The sequence below is a fragment of the Anas platyrhynchos genome, chromosome 8, assembly GCF_047663525.1.
Source record: "Anas platyrhynchos isolate ZD024472 breed Pekin duck chromosome 8, IASCAAS_PekinDuck_T2T, whole genome shotgun sequence".
Classification (NCBI taxonomy): Eukaryota; Metazoa; Chordata; class Aves; order Anseriformes; family Anatidae; genus Anas; species Anas platyrhynchos.
This window is the reverse complement of record NC_092594.1, coordinates 32,097,986-32,121,041: the sequence shown is the minus strand read 5'-3', so window position 1 is coordinate 32,121,041 and position 23,056 is coordinate 32,097,986. Positions and strand designations below refer to the sequence as shown.

At 34.5% G+C, this 23,056-nt stretch overlaps 1 protein-coding gene across 7 annotated transcripts in view; it reads left to right on the top strand.

Annotated features, from left to right (window-relative positions):
• The window catches only part of BEND5 (BEN domain containing 5), a 923,615-nt gene that overhangs the window by 363,826 nt on the left and 536,733 nt on the right, over positions 1-23,056 (top strand). For all 7 annotated transcript variants that reach the window (XM_027463542.3, XM_038182817.2, XM_038182813.2 and 4 more), the window contains exon 5: positions 5,709-5,925. In XM_027463542.3, coding sequence (XP_027319343.3) covers positions 5,709-5,925 — 217 coding nt within the window. The remainder of the gene's footprint in view (positions 1-5,708; positions 5,926-23,056) is intronic.

Here is a 23,056-nt window from a genome sequence, read left to right as displayed (position 1 = left end):
TATTCTGCAAACACAAAACAAAGGACATTTCCCATTGCTATATTCAATTTATTGTTTCTCCTCACTACTGAATTTTACTTGAAACTGCACTGTGTTGAAGATACAGTTTTGTTTAAAAGCAAACAAACAAAACATAAAAACAAACAAAAAAACATTCTTAGCAAGTTCTCCCAAATGTATCCAAGTGTGTAGGAAATACGGGGAATTATTCTCACAACATTTGCTCACATAAATCTGTTTCTCAGTTTGAGCTTTCAAGCTCTAAAACATATATTTTCTACAAACATTTAAAATGCTGATATTCTTTCCCCTCCCCTTCAAATTAAACGTGCCTTATTATTGTGCTCACTTATTTAAGAAAAAAGAACAGTTAAAACTCAGTGTTTTCCCTTTGAAGTTGTAAAGAATACAGAAAGCTAACAAGCAATATTTGTGTAATTCATTATTATTTGAATTACCAAGCAGTCTTTATAGGGGTCACTTAATTATTTCAATAAACATTAACCCTTGAAAGCTGTGTTTTTAATGTCTAGATTCTCTCAGTGTTGTGAAAATCATCGATTTGCAAAAAAAAAAAAAAAAAAAATCTTTTTTTTTTTTTTTTAATGTTTAATAAGAAACCAGCTATCTGTATAGGTGAAAAACCTTGAGTTTCACAGTAGGCTGTGCAAGATGATAAAAATATTCAGAGAACATTCTAATAAATATTAGCAAGAATAAAAGCAGGACTTACTCTGCAGTGTCTAAAACTGAGTTAGTTGTGCCAAAACCCATTCAGCTCTCCACAAAAAATATTTAACACCACAAGACATATTCACTGTCACTCCATGCTCTGTGAATCAAACATAAAATTCTGTGCAAGAAAAAAGGGTATAAACTTATTTTGTCATAAGTAAGCTAGGAATTTTGAAGATGGTCATCTCCACTTGTCAACAGGAATAAGCAAGAAGAAAGATAACATCTTAGACTAACAGAGAAATGAGTCAGTAAGGCCTTCAACTTGAAAGGGCTGCCTCCCAGAAGAGGAGTTTGCAGTGCATGATTAACTTCCTTATATTTTCTCCAGAGTTTGTTGGATTTTTTGCAGTTATAAATAGGGACATCTAGCTTTAAGAATAAAATTTGAACACTTGGAAGGAACAGCTAGATCTAGCATTTTGGGTAGAGTCAATAAATATCTTAAGGTTATTTTCAAAATCAGAATTACATTTTGCACTTCAGATCTCTTTAAAATTTAGATATAATTTCCTTTGAGGTAGTGACTTAGTCCCACCCTTATGAATAATATAAGAAAGCCTGGGAATTAGTAAAAACTGTGAAGTTATATTCCTACACCTGCAAACTGATGACAATTGAAAATGATCACCACAGTGTGTCACCACAGCTAGCACTACATTTCAGTCAGATCCACTTGAGCATTTCTCTGCAAGTCCAATCACTTAATTTTTCTTTTGGCCATTGATCTTTTACAGCACCTGCAGCTTTTTGTTTTTCCTCCAAAGATCATCATTTTACTTTGAAGTCTACTGACTGTGATATGTCTAACCCAATCCTGCAGAGGCAAGGAACTGAATAATTACTTCATGAGTGCCATACCAAGAGCGGTCCAAAGACTGTTTAGGCTGCTCATTAAAGTCATTGAGAATTTGGCTGGGCAAGAGCTCTCTGCTTTAGTCATGCAATAGGGGAAAAAAGGCCCTCTAAAAATTGTTATTTTCTAATTAGTTGTGTTGTGATATCACACAAGGGCTCTAGTCTTTGATTAACACCCCTATGTGTTTAAAACCTCAAAAAGAACTGACACCCACTCACATCACTCCCCAGTTTCTACCTTTTGAAAATTGGAAGTTGAAGCAGTAGAAAGAAACAACAACAAAGGACATAAATTTTAGGTTTAAGCTCAAAGATGTGCTAAGCTAGAGATAAAATGAAAATTATTTTCAAAATTGAAATATAGTTAGGATAAACTTTTCAAAAGTCACTTATGTGTAATGCACCTTGCTGCCTATTGTAGTAGCAAAGGGTAAAATCCTGGGACCTCTGAAGTTATCAGGCTTTTGACTCTGACTGCGGGCTCCAAATTTTCCAATAAGCTAAAAAATGTGATCTTATTACACTCTACCAAAAGAGAGTAAATGTCCTGACTGCAGACAGCAATGAAGCAAGCATATAGAAAGAAACGTGTGTGCGCACTAAAAGTACCAAATATGCTAGGTTGAGAGTGTATGCTTGTCAGATACTCAAGAGAAGAGAAGATACTCAAACCCACTGGGTCAAGTTTTGACTGGCACTGGACTATGAGAGCCAAAAATAGAGGGAAAATTTCCATTCTGTGCTTCCTTCTTCTTTCTCTTGTATTTATTTATTTATTTATTTTTGACAGAAATAATTTTGTATTTAAGACCAAACAGCCTGAATTTGTTTCAAAAGGAAGTAAAATACTAAGCTTCATTTTTGCAAATATATTTCTAAAAACTGAGTGGAAATTAGTGGCCTGCATGTTGTGCTCTGTGGCTTTACTTAAGAATCAGGCTGGTTCTCCTTTAAATAACTGCTCAGAAGCAAGGAAATTCAGGCAGTTGTGTATCAATTAGCAGGGTGCAATTCTTAGTGTGAGCTGCCTGGAAATGCAAAATGACAAATCTGAGTATTAAGCTTTCTGCCACAGTTTTTCTTTCTTACCTCTAACTACAAATCAGCTTCATTGTGACTTACAGTGTAAGAAGTTGGTGCATTTCTGCAGATCCATGATAAGATATTTTTCTCTGGTAAGAAATGCAGTTAAACTCCACAGTCTGAATCTGTCCCTGCCAGGCCCAGATGCATTAGTATTCTACTGGCAGCTGCCTGTAGGTAGGAATATTGTTTTTGTCCATAACCAGAGGGAACAATCAGACTAAGCCGTTCCCCGGCTATAAACCAGCCAAAGTAATTGGGTTTAATTTTAATTTTTGTAATAGCTTTAAATTAATAGGAGCAGCTGCTGCCACAGTGTGTGGGTGTCCTTTTCCAGAAGGCATAGAACAAAAAAGGGAAAGAGTAAACAATAGTGCGTCTAGGACACAAAGGTTAATTCAAGAACTGAGCAATGTCTTTTCGTTATCAAAAACTCAGTTGGTGATATCTAGCACTATGTCTCATTTTTTTCTTTTTCTTCCTCTTTTTTTTTTTTTTTTCTTTTTTCTTCTTTAATTCCCAGATAAGATCTCAATCTGATTAGGCTTCTCTGTGTAAAGATGTGTTGTTGGTATCTAAACACTAACTCTTTTTCTCTATATGACTCACAAATAGATTAGCAGTGACAAAGTGCTAGGAGAGATAAAAATAGATTCACAGTGACAGGAGTACTATTATAATTATTTTTGGAAGATATGGTTTGAATTAAGAGTTAGGGCACTTTCTGCCCTGAGAGGGTGAATTTAAGCCTAGGAACTGAGGATGGTTTCTGCTGTTGTGTCAGACACCAGATAGTGAAATGTCAATACCAGATGTCCTAGACATCAAGATTAGCCATAATAGCCAAATGCAGCCATAAAGTGATGTGTCAAAGTGGATAATAAAACAGATGCTTAGCTTTTATAATGAAGGGGAGAGGGAACAAAATATCAAAAGTGCCCTTAATACATTAACAAAGTTGTCTTCAACTTGCTTAAAAGTAGAAAGTTATTGAACCAAGGAGAACTATGTGTCATTTAAACATTAACTATCAGCAAATGAATTTCAATTAACATTAGGCTTTCTAAAATCTTGACTTTCCTCTTATTGGTCTAATTTTACATGAAATTTTTATTTCATAAAGTGGGGCTTGTCCTTTATTACTTCTCCCGTGCTAATTTGGAAACAAATAAAGTTCAACAACTCAGCAACATACTGTTTAAACTTGCATTACAGTTTGAGGATTGGGAGCTGGAATACATTTACCCACTGCCATATCATCTGCTTGATTTGAGATTAAATGAGGGATGTCCTATAGCACTCCAGAGTAAGGGTGAACGATAGAAATATGTTAAGATACTGGAGAAACCTATTAGGTTAGGGTACTGTATGCAGACGGTTGGTGGCATTTTTTCCATACTACAGCTACTTTAAAAAAAATAAATGAAAAGAACTATTTTATTTTGTCCTTGATATTTGTGGCTTAAAATTCATTTTCAGATATTAATGATAAGCAAGTGTCTTATTTAACCAAAAAATGCTGAAGCAAATTATTGAAACTCTGAAAGTTCAAGAACCAGGGCAATAAAAGGGGCAAATAAATTCTTATTTCAAGTCTAATTAACTGCATCACTGGCTCTTTATTGTACTTTTTCAAGAACATCTCAATTCCTTTCTGTTTCTCTTTGTAGCTTCTGAGTCTTGCTGATCAGACTCCTTAACTGCTGCTAATTGGCAAACATGTACTTCTGCATAATGAGAGGGTTTTGTCCTCTATTTCATATTAGCAATGAAAGGCTAAAACTGATGCTCTGCAGTAGACCAGTTTCTCGGAACTATTACAAAGAGGCACATTACTACTGCTATGTCTGTAAATCTTATTATGTTTTCCCTCACCAAGATGCTAGTTCAGCTGAGATCTGCTCCAATCATTAGATGAGACCTGTTTATAATGCTGTGTAATTGAATCAGTTAGAGTCTGCAGGACCATAGTGTTTTGTTGCCAAACAGGGCTGGTAAGTTAGTTACATCAAATTACAAGTACATGGCATGACTAGAGAATCTCCTGTCTAAATAAAGGTAGAAAATCCATCTATGAAATGGCAAAGGGGTACAGAGAGAAATATTGAACACCTCTGGTCCATAGAATGTTTGTATCTCTGAAATATTACTCTTTTCTGTTTAGAAATAAAAGAATGGCTGAAGTTGGGTGGAAGATATCAGGCTGACATTTTTTATTTCTTAAATAAATACCATCTTAGTAACAATAACATAAATGTCTCTGCTGCAATTATTTACCATCATATATATTCATTTTTATCATGTCAGCACTATAAGCCAGAACTCTTGAGGAGGGCAGCAATTCAATTTGGAACAGGACCAGATAAACTTTTATCCTTCACTTTCTAATTCAGGACCAGGTTATTTTCTGTACCCAAAGATTTTTCATTGTTTTCCCTTAACAATTTATCTATTCCTCTGTTCATTGGATAGGTGTTGATACATCCTGACTAATAAGGGTAACAAAGATATCCTGAAGTTTTTTAACAGTTGTGTCAATGTTGCCTTGTACTGACATTCCTTCACAAATTATGCCTTGTCTGTGCGCTGACTGATGAGTCAGTCCCGTATCAAAGGATGTAGCCACACTCCAACCAAAGGTTTGGCTGAAGCCTGTAAGCTATGAGGCTGCAGCAGCTTGATAGCAAAAGAGATGGTATTTTAACTGCCTGTGCATCCAGCTTGCAGCTTGGGAGTGGGTTTCTGTGGCTGTGTGAAGCTCTCCCCTGCTATGGTGACCCTGCAAGCTCAGGCACTTGGAGAGAGAACTCTAGCACAATAGCAGAGCTCAGCATGGGCCGCAGTATGGAAGTCCTCTGCATAAGTGCTCTGAAACCCAGTCTCTGGAATCTGCTCACGAGCTCCTGCACTGCTCAAGTTAATTCATTTTGTTTACTTGAGAGGAAATAAAAACCCCACATAACTTTTTAATTCAGGTTTCTTATGAATGTGTGTATGTATGTCAATGTATATATGTTGCTTTTGTTTTTTAGGCAAAGAATACCCTCTAAAAATGTGTATTACTATCACTGCCCAGACCACAGGAAGAACTATGTCATGTCATTTGCATTTTGCTTTGACCGTGAGGATGACACTTATCAGTTTGCTTACTGCTACCCCTACACCTATACTCGCCTTCAGCACTATCTTGACAACCTACAAAGGAGGAACATGGACTACTTTTGCAGAGAACTGCTAGGACTCAGTGTGGTAAGTAATAGGCATGTTTGCCAACTAGCAGGCTTCATTATGAATGTCTACCCTTAAATGCTTACAGAGTATAATTCATCATCCCTGCTAAGGTAAACGCTCACAAACATTTGTTTTTACTGCTATCAATGACACATGAAGTAGCCTACATGGTGAAATAAAGACAAATGCTAATTTAATTTCACATAAAATATTTCCTTTGCAATATGTAAGACAGTGCTACAATTCCCATATAGGATCAATATACCTCTGAAAACATTAAAGGAAGAAACTGAAACAGCTTTATTGAAGAAATGTGATTTTTATAATATTTCCATTTGTCTTTATCGAAGAGCTTTTCTCTTCAGAAAGAAATAAGCATCTTTGGAACCACAATATAGCTTTTTCTAGTAAAATAATGCAAAAACATTTTAAAAACTACTTATTTACTCTTAAGAATGTCTGCTTTACTGGTTTTAATTAAGAGAAGTTTAGTGGTCTCAATATAGAACCTAATGGGCACGTGAAAATAACGTGATAATTTTGGTACAGGAAGGAGGGTTAATGGTCAGGTTGAACTTGTGCTCGCTTTGCTGTAACCTTTCTCTGAAATGTTTCCTGTCCTGAGGATTTGGAAATCATGACTCAGCCACTCCCATACCAACTCAGAAATCATCAGAGAAAACAAAATTTCAGCAATATTTTTCTTATTCCTCTTTTGCTTTCTCAGACTTTGTAATGCACTTGTTCCACAGTTTTAATCTCTTCTCTGAGATTTGATTTGGTCTAAACTTGTACTGTGTGTGTGTGTCTGTCAGAAAAAGAAAAGATGCAATTCTTATGAAGGTTGCTGGTCCGAGCAGCCAGGGCTTTGAATAGAATCTCAATATATATTTTGAAAATCAGAATAAAATCATATGAATACTGGAATAAATAATAGGCTTCTACCATTAGAACAGGTCATGTGTTTCCTTTGGTGGCATAAAACTTTTAGGAAAAAATCAATTTATAGTGAAGAGTAAAACCAAATTAACAAAAGAAAGCATGTTCTTAACCCTTTTTTCAGTTAAGTACAATTCTTTTTCCAAAAATGACTATTAAATATCCCTGAACTGACATTAATTATTAATCATTCCAATTAGGGGAACAAAAAAAAAAAAAAAAGAAAGAAAAGTAAAATCTTCAGAGGGTATGAGGAAGGAACATTTTAATGTGTGTAGGGTTTTAATTATTAATCTTAGGGGACAGAGCTATCATTAATTCTATGACAAAACTGAATTTGTTTCCTTTCACTCTGAAAACAGTGTATAAACAGTCACATTTGCATATTCATCAAAACCAGATCTGACTGATTAAAACACTGAGATGGAAGGATATGTCTTTTATCTGCATTTTGACAGACAGTGCTATAGTCTTAAATCTTGTTAACATTGTGTTACCAGTAGTTGCTAAATATTATTTTTCATATTTCAGCAAACTAAACAAACAGATGCCGTTCAAAATGTGGCAGGAAATGTGCTGTGTATAAGTCCTGATTTTATATCTATATGTACACACACAGTATGTTTTGCAGAAATTGATATAGTAACATTTTGCAGCTCACCATGCTGATATGTATAAAAAGCTTCTGAATCAGGCTTGCACTGTAATCTTTTTAAGTAACATTACAATCTCAGAGCATTTCTGGCTTTTCTCCACACACAACTGTCCTAGAACAGCTTGGTAATTTAATGTCTTTGCTGAGCTTGAATAGACAATTTCCATAAGTTCTCTGCGAGTTAAATATTTTAACATAGAGCTTTGTTGCTATCATACATCTTTAAATGGTGAAAAACAGGATCCTTCAGTCTTCACTGCACAGTGCTTCATCAAAGCAGAAGCTGGCTGTACTTTAGAGAATTGCGTGCCATATAGGATAGATTTAGAGCTAAGAAAGGGAGCTCCATCCCTGCTCTGGCCCCTTACGTAAGATAAGAGGAATGAGATTGGCATAAAGAGGCCCTTAAAAGCTCTATTCCTGGTGAAGGGACGATACCCCTGGTAGTACACGCGGAAAACAAACTTAAAGATGCCTTCTGAGGACAGACTCTGAAGTCCTCATGCCAGGTGTAGGGCTCAATCAGGGTTAGCGTGCTAGGAAAAGGCTGTGGCATATCTGCCAAGCTGCCATGTAGCCACCAATATCCTTTGTTTCATTCCAGGGGGATTTTATAGCTCCCTGCAGCAGTTTAAGATTGTGAGGATGGAGAATGATTTGAAACAATTTCAGTTCTGGATTATGAAATTTTGAACTGTGCCTCTTAGAGACAACAGAATCTTGCCACTGATCTTTGTGGTTATTTTTTTCTTTGCAGTGGAACAGTAAAATGTGAGTCACAAGAAACCATGCTTAGATGATTGCTCCTGAAGGCTTTCTGAGTGCACATTTTCCTGCATGTAATGTTTTCAAGGCAATCTAATTTCTAATCTAATTTCATATTTTCTCTAAAGAAAGTACTATGCCTCCATTAACTCCTTAAATGCTTTCACTAATTCTATGAAAATTGAAAGTGAAATATCAGTATGGGACATGTAATTGTCATTAGGATGCAGAATGTCAAAGTGGTTCAGAGCCAAATGGCAAAGATTCCCATTGCCAGTGTGAATGGATAACTTAGCTGTTCTATTTCTGACCTTTTAACGCTTAAACTCTTTACTTCAGAGAGCTATCCCACATTCTAGATGTGCCAAATGATCTTGAAAATAGTCTCTCCTGCAAGCCAGCTATGATGGCCATCCAGGTGTCATTTAAACTGCTGTATTCATTCTGCCATTGTTGGCCTTAGGTAACTTCAGACTTGGTGTGGATTGTCCAAAGAGATCATAAGTTTTAAATCTGTGAGCATTTTTTAAAATTTTGCAATTAGTTTTTGCATATTACAGATGTGTCTGTCATCTTGGCAGATATTAGGTGATGCTATACAGCATAATATATTGAAAAATACTTCTTATATGTCTGTGAATATATAAGCAGAGGCTCCATTTATGATAATTATACAATCTTATTTGCAGTAATAGTATGTGCATCATTATAAACTATACTGCAGAGTTGGCAAAATTTTTGTGTCATCATTTGAAGATGGTGGTTTAAATTACTTGTGTATATTTGAAGTATGTAGACAATAGATGAGACCTGTACCTCTACCAGCATTTCACTATTACACATACTGAATTAAATGAGATTTGGAGAGCCTTACTTAGCTCCTACAAATTGCCACTTGCTTGGCAATATTTTTATTGCTCTCTCTAAAAACAGACAAGATTAATTGGAGACAGATACTTCCTTTCACCCCATTAGGCAATGATGCCACCAAATTATGCTTGAGGAGTATTGCAACTGTACATATAAACCACAAGCCTCAAAGGGACTTCCACAGTGCACAGAGACTAGAATATGGAATCCTGTTAAATTAAATATTAAACATACATATTTTAAAACAAGTAGGCAATATGTCTAATGTAGAGCTCTGTAAGTGAGCCAATCTCTAAAGTCAGACATGAGATACTGAGTGAAACAGATTGGAACACAAGGTGCTTCATTCTGACTCCCCACCACCTCAGTGAATGCTTTTAATTTACATAAGTTGCTCCTAATTTATGCTAGTATCAGAGAGATCAGAATCAGGCCCTAAGACTGTGAAACTGCACACCAGATGTCATATTGCTGGATCATTGATCAAATATCCCTTATTTGCTGTCTAAATGACTTGGTACCCCAGTTAAAACAGCTAATCAGTTCTACTGATATCTACTGGTCCATTTTTAACTGCTCAGTTATGACTATTTTAAAGCATGAAGCAAAGAAAATAGACAATTTTTCTAAGGTTAAATTTCCCATTTCTGTGTTCAGTGTTAGTTTATGTAATAACTGTTCTATAAAAGTAAAGTATACTCTTCATCTCAAAAAATAAAAAAAAAAGGAAGATACAGGCTTCAGTGTGTTGTATCAAGCCTTGGAAATCATGTTGGTATCAGATTCCGTACTTTCCAATGGATCTGATTGCAAATAGGTTGAAATGTCATCTAAATGTAATTTGTGGCAATTTACTTGGCCTGAAAAAGGCCACAGAAATAATGATAAAAAGAAGTAAACTGAACTTCTCATTTCTCTAAAATGCAAAAGTGCATCTACACATATATTCAGGGCACGTTCTTTCTATTCAGTGGTATATCTATTTACTTATATAGTGCTGCTGTTTCCATATGATTCATAATATGGATGTTATCCCAAAACTATAAACGAGATTTTAAGTATTTCTGCAAACCTTTTCTTAGCGGGTTTGGATATCAGCAGAAGCAGAGTTGGATCTAAAAATAATACCACCAAAATCTCTGTCTGAAATAAAACATGATTTATAGTATATAATACCATAGCACATGCTAACAGCAAAATTATATAAATAACATGAAAAATAGCAGGGAACTATTCTGTATCATCAGTTCTAAGGCAAATTTCTTTGTTAGAATTTAAAGGAAGTTCTGAAAGATAAACTGGCTTGTGGAAATCACAGAGAAGGAAAGACAGGCAAAACTGTTGCTATTGCAAGTTGCCATCTGTCTTTAGGATATATACAACTGCTCATGGTAAAAACAAGAAATGCTTTGGTTTAAGTTGGCAGCAAAATATAGTTTTAGAAAAAAACAAATGCAATAAAATCATCCTGTACAGTTAATATTGTGCAAGGTTAATGCATGTATAAGCTGGCTCTCTCTTAAATTCCAGAAAAAGCACTGCTTCCTATAGAAAAATCATTTCCAGAAGGATCCACATATATTGCTGTTTATCTAATGCTAAGTAATAAATCTTAAAATCATAGAATACCCTCAGTTGAAAGGGACCCATGCCAGTCACGGAGTCCAACTCCTGGCTCCACACAGGACCACCCCAAAACTAAGCCATCCATCTGAGAGCAGAGTATGAAGTGTATGAAGAACATACAGATATTATGAAGATATGCCCTAGAAACCATCAATCTCCCTGGATTATATTAATTCTTTCACTCCCATTAAGAGAAATTTGTTTTCCTTCTTTTGTGGCACAGCATTAGGCAATAATTACCATGTAGACTTTGATGCTGAATGTACTTACATGTAGGGGAAATCGTGCTACATGGAGCTATTAGATACATTTGCCCAGTAGCACTTTACTGCATTGACTCTGCTGGGATTTTGACTATGTTTGAGTTGGCTTCTATTTAGATCTCCAGAGTAGTGACTGTGTAATTCATCTGTGAGACCAGAGTTCTATTTTAATGTGTTCTTCAATTGTAGACCCAGAAGATTTTTAGCCTGGCCTTCTTTACCTGTAGGGGTGAGATCTCAGAATTGAAGGCTTATCTAACAACGTTAAAGTATGCTCAGGCAAGAGGATTTGTATTTATGCCTTTTAATTTAAACAAAGAAAGAAAGAATTATTTATTGATTTAGTTTTATACTTCCTATATAATGTAAATATAATGTATTAAAATCTCTAAATACCTTAGGCAAAATCTTATTCATATAATTTGTGTAAACTGTACATTGTTTTGATGCAGAAAAATATTTAAACAGAGAAATAAATTTAAGCCTGTTAAATAGTCCTGGTGAAGTAATTAGCACAGTTCATGGAATCAATTTAAATGTGTGTAAAAGTACCTTTGGATCCAAGGTCAGAACAATCAACACTTTGCAAGATCAAGTGCCCTAATGTTTTGCCATTGTCTTGGCACTAACACTATAACAACTTGAATAAAGCAAAGAAAAACAAAAATACAAATCTTACACTTTAAACCCAGGTTTCTGGCCAAATGTACTTCTTATGAAATAAAAAAGAATAATGATGTTTTCAGTCTGTTATGAATGGGTCTGCTTATTGGTTGATTTATATTTCAGTTATTTTTAAGTGTGTGTTTCAGTAACCTCCCAGGGTCTTGCTTATCTAACATTTCACCTTTATGTACAATGCACTGAGGCTGAGAGCTAAGTAAGAGATCTGGTGGTAGGATATGGAAAAAATTATTTTTACCTGTCATTGGTAGACAATGGACTTGGCCAGTGGCTTCATTGACTCCCTGCAGTGTAGCCATAAAGTAGATTTACAGTGAGGTACATGTCATTTGAAATAATATGACATGTTATTATATGACAATATTATAAAATTCCCACTGAACAAGATTTTTAAGACTTTTATCTAAGATGGTGAGGTACTTACAGGTTTAAAGGTAGTTACTCCCCCTTTAAAAATAATGTAAAAAATAAAACATTTAATAATCAACTAAAAAAAATATTTGTCACAGTCAGGATTTTAGTGTTTTGCAGAACTTTTTCCACACTCTCTTGAAATTCATCTTTCCTCTTGTAAGGGTATATAATAGAAAATTATATATATCTATATATTAAAAAAAAAAAAAAGACACAAAAAAATTGATTTAAGAAAGCATTTGTCTACTACTACATTTTTGGATGTTTCATTACTTGACCACATTTTGTTGGAGAGAAGATGGTTCAGGTAATGTATTCTGCAACCCTTTTTGCAGCTCTCTATAAATATGTTGAATGCTCATGTGTGAAGTGAATTCCACTACTGCTCACTAGTCTTTTTTTGTAGAGCACCTGTCAGGTGTGCACTTCAGGCCTTCTGCATAAGAGATCAATGCTAATCCTGGTGTTCTTTATCCCTGCCTTGCAGATGTTCAGTAAGACTTTATCTTGGTTGTCCTTAAGCCTTGAAGGCTGAAAGCTGTCTCTAAAAAAACCACTTCACTTTCTATGTCAGAAGGGAATCTGGGTTATAACTTTATATCACATAGGAATGAGAAAATAAAGAAATAAGAGAAGATTTTGATACAGATAACATAGACCAAAGAAAGTATAGTTCACATGGCTCAGACTGGCTAAGCGTTTCCTTACTCTTGACACTAAGTATTTGAATATGTGTACTTGAAAAGAAGAAATAAGGCTCACCACAACCTAATATATTTATAGAAAGCACAGTTGGCTGATACAGTTTATAGCCTTGATTGCAGTGTGGGTTTAGTGGCCCTTACTTTTCTGCATTATTAGGAAACTGTTTCTGAATCAAAGAATAGTGCAAAGAATACGAACATCAAGCTATCATGTAAGGGAAGCTATTGTTGTCTTTGTTTAAAGACTTCAAGTATATTCAAATTTATTTTAATTTAGAAAAATGTATTTACAAAACACATACAAAACAACTTGCAAATAACACGAGGAGACTAGATTTTAAATGCAAAGCAGTAGGTACTTAATTAAAAGCTTTTTGTTTGTTTGCATTGTTTTTAACTTAAGAAATATAAGATGCAATTTAAAACATTTTTATTACTCCTCAAAAGAGATCTTACATAGCAACCAATGATATTGATACATGAAAAGAACTGCATTCCTGATAAGAGTTTCTATTTCATGTTTTCAAACAGCAGCTGAGCACCATACTGTGGCAGCAGAGAACAATCTGAGAAATGAAGAAATGAACACAGATTGAAAAGGTTTTGGTTACATGACACTTTCAATTAAAAAGAAAAAAAAAAAGTCACCACTAGGCCCACATTGAAAAGTTTTCACTCAGAATTCCTTAGAATTGTGGACATGCCTTTTTAGGGAAAGTTTGTTTTTTTTTTTTTTTTTTTTTTTTTTTATGAACTAACTTATCTGGTGTTATAATAAATATATTACATGGAAGAAGACAATGGATGTATATAATCAATTTCAGGAATTTTCATAGGTACACCTAAGAGAAATCAGTTCCAGAAATGAGATTTCTCCAACTTGTTTTAAGTTTCCCATTAGTTGCATCCAGTTTTGCAGTTAGTCTTAATTAGTTAAACTTTAAGAGGAATGTTACTTTCTCAAAATCAGACCTAAAGAATGTTATATATATACATACATTTAGTTAGTTAGTTAGTTAGTTTTAACTTAGACTTGATGCGTTAAGGTAGATTATACTAATGCATTAATATCCATCATGATATATTTCATCAGCTTCCTAGTTCATTAGTAACAGCTGCATATTGTTTTTATTATTTTTAATTATTTTCATAATTAAAATAGCAACTAGTCCCCATATTTATGAAATCTGCAGTTTTGAAATATGGAATGGGAGAAATTTGTAGGTCTATTAGAGAAAATCCAGGCTTGTTTTTAGAGCTTTTGCTATGATAGCCTCAAAAATTGTGCATAAATGTCACTGAGTTAAGGTTCATAACATTCTTCTGATGATAGTGTCATTAAGCCACTTTAATAGGTAATGAGATTACTGCAGAAACTGAAATAAGATAGAATCTGTATGTGATGAAGACTGATATTCATTTTCTGAGCTTATCCATATTAAACAGAGTTTGTTTATAAGAAGTTCCCCTTCAGAATACAGTCATTTGATTAGAACATCGTGGTCAGGACCATGGACAGTGCATCTGATTTATCTCTTCAAGGAACTCACACTTTTTCACGTACAAATTTTTAAAAAAATGATAATACAAACCTGTTCTTTCAGAAGTTTTGACAGACAAAACTAAAGCCAAACTTTTGATAGTTACACACCAAAAAGTAGTTTGATGCTTTGGAAACTAGGCCACATTCACAACTGCTGAGGTCTTCAAAGTGTGGTCCACAGTGTTCAAGAAAATAATTAAAAATGAAGACTGTTAGTTTGCACAGTTCATGCAATTCAAGACCTAAGGTCTGTTTTCCTTATTGGCCTTCTGAGAGAGAAACACAACCAGTAAGGTGTTATGTCTGACGGAAAACTTATAGGAATGTTGGAGATTACTGATTAAGGGCACTTTGTAGATTAACAGATGAAGACTAAAACAGAGGTTGATGGTACTATGCTGAGAAAAATAGGAGGCTTTTTTGCACTACAGTGAGATGCCTCAAGATTTATTTTAGACTTGGAGATTGATATTAATCCAAACTGTGAATATTTCAAAATCTAAAAGGATAAGGCAGGAATAGTGTTACTACTCCCAACAGAGTGTTCAAAGGCATTGAATCTTCTTTGTCTACAGTGAATGGAAATGCATAATTTCCATATTGCCCTGTAGTCTAGCTTCCTCTCTAAAGGTTAAGGGAAATGGTCTGTACCTTTACCATGCTCTAGACAATCTAGTTACCGATGTAAAGTATCTTCTGCTTGAGGACCTCTTATAGGAATTAATGGTATTTGGGGGTTCCAGAGAATTTGAAAAAGCTTTATTATTATTATTATTATTATTATTATTACTATTTTTTTATTATTATTTTTAAATTGCAGTGGTCTCTTTATGAAGTATCCAGACAGTATATATTCTCACTCTAATAGAACAAACTGCTCAGCATGTTTGGAACAAACTGCTCAGCACTCAGGAAAGAACATGTGTTTCAGTGGTATACTTTTATGCAGTTGTCATCATCCTTACACAATACTGTGGCAGCACCAGACTTGCCTTCATATCCTGATGATTTTGAAATCCTTCAGAGTTTTAGAAATAAAACTGCACATATTTACTAGATTTCATTTTTAGAAATAGATAAGATTTTGTAACAACAAATAAAACTGCAGAGCTTCCATGGCTGTTCTCACATAAATGAGACTTAGGTGCACTCAGACCAAATAACATTTTAGACTCATATTATGCAGACTCATGGAAAGAAAAAGAAAAAGATAACATATTCCACATGGTCAAACAGAATTCTTATATGTCCATCTTGGCTGAAATTCCCATTAGCCATAGCAACCAATGAGAGAAATATGCAGCAACATATAACATCTAATTTAATGCTGACAAAGAAGTGGGATGTATTGATCTGTTTGGCAGAAAACTTCATTCTTTTTCATTCCTATAATTCAGATTTTCTCATTACTGGACACAGATGGCAAAATATAATTTTATTAACTATAACCATTTGTTTTGCAGTTCATCAATTAAATTCCAGAGTACAGAGACTAGTTCATGCCAGCCATTAACAAAAACAAGTTAGTATCTAGAGCTATAATACAAATGGCTATAGATGTTGTATACAGTGCTTCAAGATCATTTGTTGCTATGACAGTAATGAAGCAGAGTAGCTGGGGTCTCTGGAATCTCAGATTTTCAATGTTCCCAGAGAGTTAGAGGTAAATACAAACTCTCTTAGAGAGCTGAACTTCATTCCTTCAGAACTACAATGAATTAAATATGTTCATTTGAAAAAAAGGAAAAAAAAATAGTTTGCAAAGGTCCTGGACAGCAACGACCTCTACTCCCAACATTAATATTAAGTACCAGGTAAATACCAAGCAAATAAACTGAAGACTTTCCAAAATCTCCAGTATCAAGCACAATTTTGGTAGAACTGAACAAGAAGCACATTACAAAATCCTTCCCTGATCTCATGTATCTTTTTCTTCCATTTACCTGATAAGATGTGCACTTTTTATTTATTTATTTATTTATTTATTTATTTATTTATTTATTTATTTATTTATTTTCAATATCTGGCAAATGAATTAGAATTTGGAAATTATTAATTGTAACAAAATTGTACCAAAGAAGTTTCTTGACTCTTTCGAGAGATACTCCAACCAAAATTTACTCTGAAAGGAAGTTCTTTCCTGTAGCTGCTGACCACGGAGTAGTTGCTCCATAATCCCTCTTCCATTCTCTCCCTAGAGAATGCCTGTTTTTTATGTCTATATTTATTTATTTATTTATTTTTTAAATGCAGATAAGCTCTTTTCTTTCATACTGGCACTGGTTTACAGTGCCTGTGATAATGCCAAATCACATCAAGACATTTATGAAGATCATGGACTGGTGGGGTGGTGATTAACACTGATAAACTGCTAACTCACAAAAAGTACCTTCTTAGTTTCAGAAGTTGCTGAATTTAATTTGAAATCCAGTCCAAGTGCTAAGATGTAGGATAGCCTGTGCTGTGATAGCAGCCCAGACTATATAAGATATTGGAAAACAATGGATGTATCTTTGATAGAATAGGGAGCCCATGTGCAAAACAGACAAATCAGAGCCCTTAGCTTCTTCAAGAATTGTTATTAAAGACAAATTTTCTAGAAATAACAAAGGTATTTGGACTTTGAATGTTTCCTTTCTTTGTCTCAAAAGTACCCTGTAATGATTGTAAGATGATGATCATTGCCTACTGCAAAATTTATGTGTTATGACAGTAAATCTGTAGTAAACCTCTGGAACTGATCACACATCATCATATCTCCCTAACCACACTTAACTTACCAGTGTACCACTGACGGCAGATGTATTTCAACAATAATTATGGATAGGATTCCTTACATACTGTGTTCTGTTTGCCGGGCCTACCCATCTGCATCCCTGTCTGCAGCCAACAAGAATACAAAATTTTGCAGATTTTGTTCCAGGGACAGTCGGAGTCAAATCTCTTTAGGAGCCACCTTCACCATGTCACAGTTGGGTAAACTGATTGTTGTTTACTACCGATGATGTTGAATGCCAAAGGAGTAAAACAGTTCTTGCATAAACAGATTACGCGTAGCCAAGACTTGATTTCAGATGTCCATTTTCTCTTGTTCTAACATAGGATTGGCATGAAAAAAAAAATCTCCTGCACCTTAAAGCATTACATGGATGTGTCCTGATTTCATAAGCAAGTTCATTGCAAGTTTAAACATGCTACCTAACAATAAACTGGAATCTACTTGAATGGCATAAATTTCTATTAGGAAAAAAATATTGTGTGATTATTTTCAATTTTTCTATCTACTAGTCAATACTACTGTTGCTAATTTGGAAAACCTCCTTTTTTTGTTTTGTTTTGTTTTGTTTTTGTTTACAATTTCATATAGCATCTGAAAATGCCACAGTCAAGTACGGTTTCATGATATTGCATTCAGTTTCTATAAAATCTGTCAAAGGCCTTTACAGTTTTTTTCACTATTATAAAATATACCTCCATTGTTTCTTTCATTTCTCATGACACCTACACTGAAGCATTGGTCACAGTCTCATTACTCTCTCTCCATCAAAGTTGCCTTCCTTCTGAGTGTAATGTCTGTTACAGAAGCAGTGGTGCAGGGAGAGCTATCTGACCTCTCCTGTGCAATGTCTCATTGTAGCAATGGTCCTAGATTACATTCAAAAAGTTTTCTCTCTCTCTTTTTTTTTTTTTTTTTTTTTTTCCAGAATTAACAAAATTATTAAATTGTCTGTGTCTTTCCTTAAGCTTTGGGCTAGTTTCGAGAGTGTCATTCACTGATAAAATTCTAGAACAGCTTTAAACTTCTTCTTTCACACAACTAAATTCTTCAGTAATCAGCTTGGTTTTATTATCTCATTATGTGATTTCCATAGAGGTCTCTACTCTTAACAATATCCAAAACCAAAAAACAACAACAACAACAAAAAAGAAAGAACACAGAAAATACAGACAGCAACTGTTTCAGTATTACGTTGCAGATAAATTCTTACTATCTGTTGGACAAATCGGGAGGGGGCCTATTGGAGTATTTTACATGCATTATGTGTTTAGTTCTGGTTTCCGTTCTGTATTTCTTGTTATAGGACAGTTCTGCCATAGTTTTTTCTTCAGCAGAGTAAGCCTTCATTTATATGGTTTGCTATTTGGAAGTCTCTCACAGTATTGTGTGTACAAAAGCAACATTGCCTAACAAATTTTAAAGTCATGTACAAAGAAATGCCTATTTCATGTACAATCACCATGCACTTATTTGTAGCTCAGGTTCATATAATTTAATATGTCCAGATAAAGCAGGAGCACCAGAGCCATGGCCAGGAGTAAAATCCAGGGAAAATTGGACATAAGTCTTTGAGAAAAATAGATGAGATCATCAAGTTGCTGTAAGATATGCATAGATGTTTTCAGTTGCTGTTTGTCTTTCAGTGTCACCTATGAACCAATGATGACATACAGTCTTTGTGCTTGCCTAACATTCTGAAGACACTTGTGACAAATAGGGTCACATAATGATGGTGCTTACCAGATTTAGGAATATGTATTGCTACCATTACTTCAGAGGTCACTTTTAGCTTTTTGAACTTCAAATTAGGGTCCAATCATCTTCATTCCCACTGTGTGTTTTGGAATAATGTCTCTGATGAATGAAAGATATGCAAAACTGTTTTGTTTTTGTTGTCTGTTTGTAATGTTGGAGCTAAGGTTATTCATTTTCTTTATAGATCATAAATAACTGTGAAATAGAAGAGCCTTATCAGAACTGTGTATATCAAACAACTTGAATGTGACCACATATCTGTAGAATAGAATTGAAATAAGCAATAGATACCTTTATTCTGAAATATTTTGCTATATTAAGACAAGCCAATGATATTTCACAACAATAGTTTCAGAGGCCATTTTTAATTTTTTTTTTCATTCCTGTACATTATTCTCAGCAGGTATGCCAAGAAATGCTCTCAGAAGTGCCTTCATTCAGTTTTAAGTCACCTGCAAGTCCCTACTACATTCAGTGAACTTTCACAAGAAACAAGATGATTGAAAGCTTGCAGAATTTATATATAGTGTTGCATTTCCAGAATGAATTTCCATCCCCTTATGATTTGCAGTTTATGAATCTGAGACATCTATTTTAATAAATCCCAAAACAGGATTATTTCAGTCATCCTGATCTTTATTGAAACCTTCTGAGCACGTCCCTTGGAAGACAAGAAATAGTGAAGAGCTACTGTTGGAATTCAGGAATATCAGAAAGGAGTAGTGTCTCATATGAAAAATCCAAATATCTGAAAAAACTTGCTTAAACATAGCTGCCATTGTTAAGTTTCTGTCCTCTTGCAAGTCCCTAATCTGTTCTGGGAAGAGAAGTGTGTGCATTTGGTTTCACTCATCAGAGAGCTAAGAGACAGAATAATGTTCAATAGTGATGTTAATCACAGCACAACAGTTTCCACTGAAATGACTCTATAGAGGATTTATTCTCCTATCTATGCAGGTGCATAAAGAATTCTCTTAATGGGTGGTGCATATACTCTGGTAAAGAATAGACCTTTTTGTATTAAAATTATATGTCTTGGGTTTTAACATAAAAACTGAAAAATCCCACTGTGCAAAACTGACTTAAACTCAATTTTCATCTCCCCCTCTTACAATGTCAAGATGCCTGAGTGCTCAAGTGACTGAATAAGTACTAAATATTTAATGCATGGAGGTTACATTAACTGAGTCTTTGATCTGAAACTTCTTAAAAACATCTTAAAAGCCCTTCAAAAATGGGTTAGTATTTCATTACAGTCACTTAAAATAGATTTATTTTATCAAAACATCCTGTCAGAAACCCCAAAGCTGTGATTAATAACCAACAGCATTTTGACTAAAGCATCTCCTAATACTAGTTTCTTAGTGTATCAACAGATTGCCCATTGTGGGGAAAACAAACAAACAAACAAACAACAAACTATCCAGCCTTGTCACCTGTGTTTGACACTTGCATGTATTCAGAGTTTCTCTGCTTAGTTTCAGCAGTTATGGACATAAGAATTCACAGTGGAATTCTTCATATTGGCAGTGTTCAAATAGAATGTCTTTAATTTTGACATTAAATTACCTTATGTATTTATTTATTTTTCTTTATGGAGTTATGTTAGTAGGGCAGTTTTCTACAAGTGTAGAAAGTATATGGTAAAACTTGCAAGTGTTTGGGCAATAACAATGAGATAGGTAAATAACTGATAACATTCTGAAAAAATTCTGCTTCTTTTTTTCATCTGTACAGAGTAATTTGAGAGAAATCCTGGCTGTGCCATGACTGTTATTTTGTTATTTAGATATATATTTTTTTCTATTATTATTAGTATTATTTAGTTCTCATTTAAAGGCAACAGACTACAGTATGATACTGCATGACTATTTGCTAGACATGTAGATGACAGGAGCATACACAGATACAGGTTTCTATCTGATGAATTTCCATTGCATCCAGAAGACCTGTTTCATAAGAGAACTTGAGCCACCCAGATCTGTCTTTCCCCCTTGTTCTTTCCCATTGGGTTTGTGCACCTGTAGATCCCATTCTGTAATTCTCACTGTCTTTTTCATTGTAACACAATGTGAGCACACAACCTATGTGTTCACACAAGTTTCTTGAATGGTTTCATCACAAACAACCTGGACACTCTGCTTTAAATTTTGAAATGCACTTCATGAATTTTTAGCTCATTTCTACCTCTTAATTTCATACTAAGCAGTGGAAAGAAAGCTGAAAATATCAGTTTAGGAACTGGTCTGATTCTCACTCCTTAGGAACTTGTAGATTAAAGACAAATGTTAAGCATATTCTGGAATACTAAAGGAAGTTAAGCATTAGATTTTGAGCTCACTAGCATCCTGTGCAGTCATATGCTACTACTTTCTCTAAGCAAAAGGTAAGAATTTCTTCTTTAGCCTCCCCCCAATACTAGTTAAAGGCACATAGCTAAATCTTCAAGAACCACTTTGAAAATATATTCCTTATTTCTTAAGGGAAATGTATTTTTGTCATTATATAGCTTGTGTCAAGCATGTTTTGCATATAAAAACCATGTGTAGATTGAATCCTGTTATATAAAACAAGGCTGGCTTTCTGTGGAGTTCTTTTGTAGTACTAACATTAAAAGGGTTGTTATAAATAAAAGTGGAATATAATTATAAATGCCCTTCTGAGGAAAAAAAAAAATCCTTGATTACCTTTGAATTCTTTTGCCCTTTAAAAAGGTTATATTTAACTGGTTCAGTTTCTTACTTGATGTTTCAGTTCCCAAGGGAAATCAACCTCCAGTACGAACTATTTCAATTGGGTTACATGACTTTACTTTGTGTCTTGCATTTGTTAACAGACAGGTTATATAACACTGCAGGCTAAATATACATTGCTCTGTTTTCAGCTACCATTGTTACTCTGTGTTTGGAGGGATGGTCACTGAGGTGGGAAGTGGTTTTCAAAATTTCAGCTGAAATTAACCCTTCCTGAAAATAGCTCAAGCAACTTGACAGTAAAGACCCAGAAGTCCTGTGTAACTATAGAACTTAAACTATAAAAATCTGCTTAATATTTTGACATGCTACCTATCATCCATGACCAGAAAGAAGTGGGTCAAATTCTGCTTTTATTCACGGTGGTGTGAAATATGTTAGCACTGTTGACTGGTAAAATTTCCGTGAATTTCCATGTTGTTTTCCATGTTGAGTTTCCATGTTGTTTCCATGTGTGTGCTACCAGCATGTGTGTGCTACCTCACTGAAATGCTGGGGGCTGAATTATAGGGGGATATTTTCCACTTCTAGGTAGGTTGTTGTTGAATGCTTTTAGATTCATTAATTTTATATTTCCATCAAGTAGTATGTTTTTCTGGTAGAGGAAATATGTTTTTCTGGTAGAGATGAAAGGACCTTTAAAGATATATCAATAACAAAAGAGAGAAAAGAAAAAGGGTTTTCATCCAGGGTGTGTTTTTGTTGTTGTTGTTGGTTTCGTTTGGTTTTATTTTGGTGGGGGTTTGCTTTTCCTTTTAGTCACTGATCAATATGCCCATGAGGGTGCTATATTTAGAGAAGAAAAGCAAGCAAACAAGAATCTTAACTAACTAGCTGGAAGTTGATTGTAGCATGCTGGTGCTCAGACAGTTGATAAGAGAGGAGGAAACATTTATGCTGAGAATCAGCAAAAGCAGGAATGTACTTTACCGCTTTGCTTATTTCATGTCACAAATCCAACATACTATACATAGGCCCTGGAGATAAATTCAGAGTAGTTTTTTAAATTGCATGGCATAAAATTTGAAATAGGATGGATAACGAGATATGGCAAATGATATTTTGATTCAGAAAGCAATAGTGTTTGTATATGAGAGACTACATTCATGGTAAAAGTAGGAGTAAATTAGTGAATAGCCTAACAACAATCTGTAGATCCCTTGTGCAGTATACGTGGCACAGTGGATGCATCCACCAGCTGTTCTGGCAGCTAATTCCTTGCAATGGATATCATGTATATAGTACTGTCATTTTTACCTATATAAATTCAGAGAGCTCAGTTAGAACTTTATTATTATTATTATTATTATTATTATTAAATTATTTAGAAACGATATTTTAAAAATATGTACTAGTGGATCTGAGTTGGTGAAGACTTTAGGCCTGGTTTCTGTTTTGA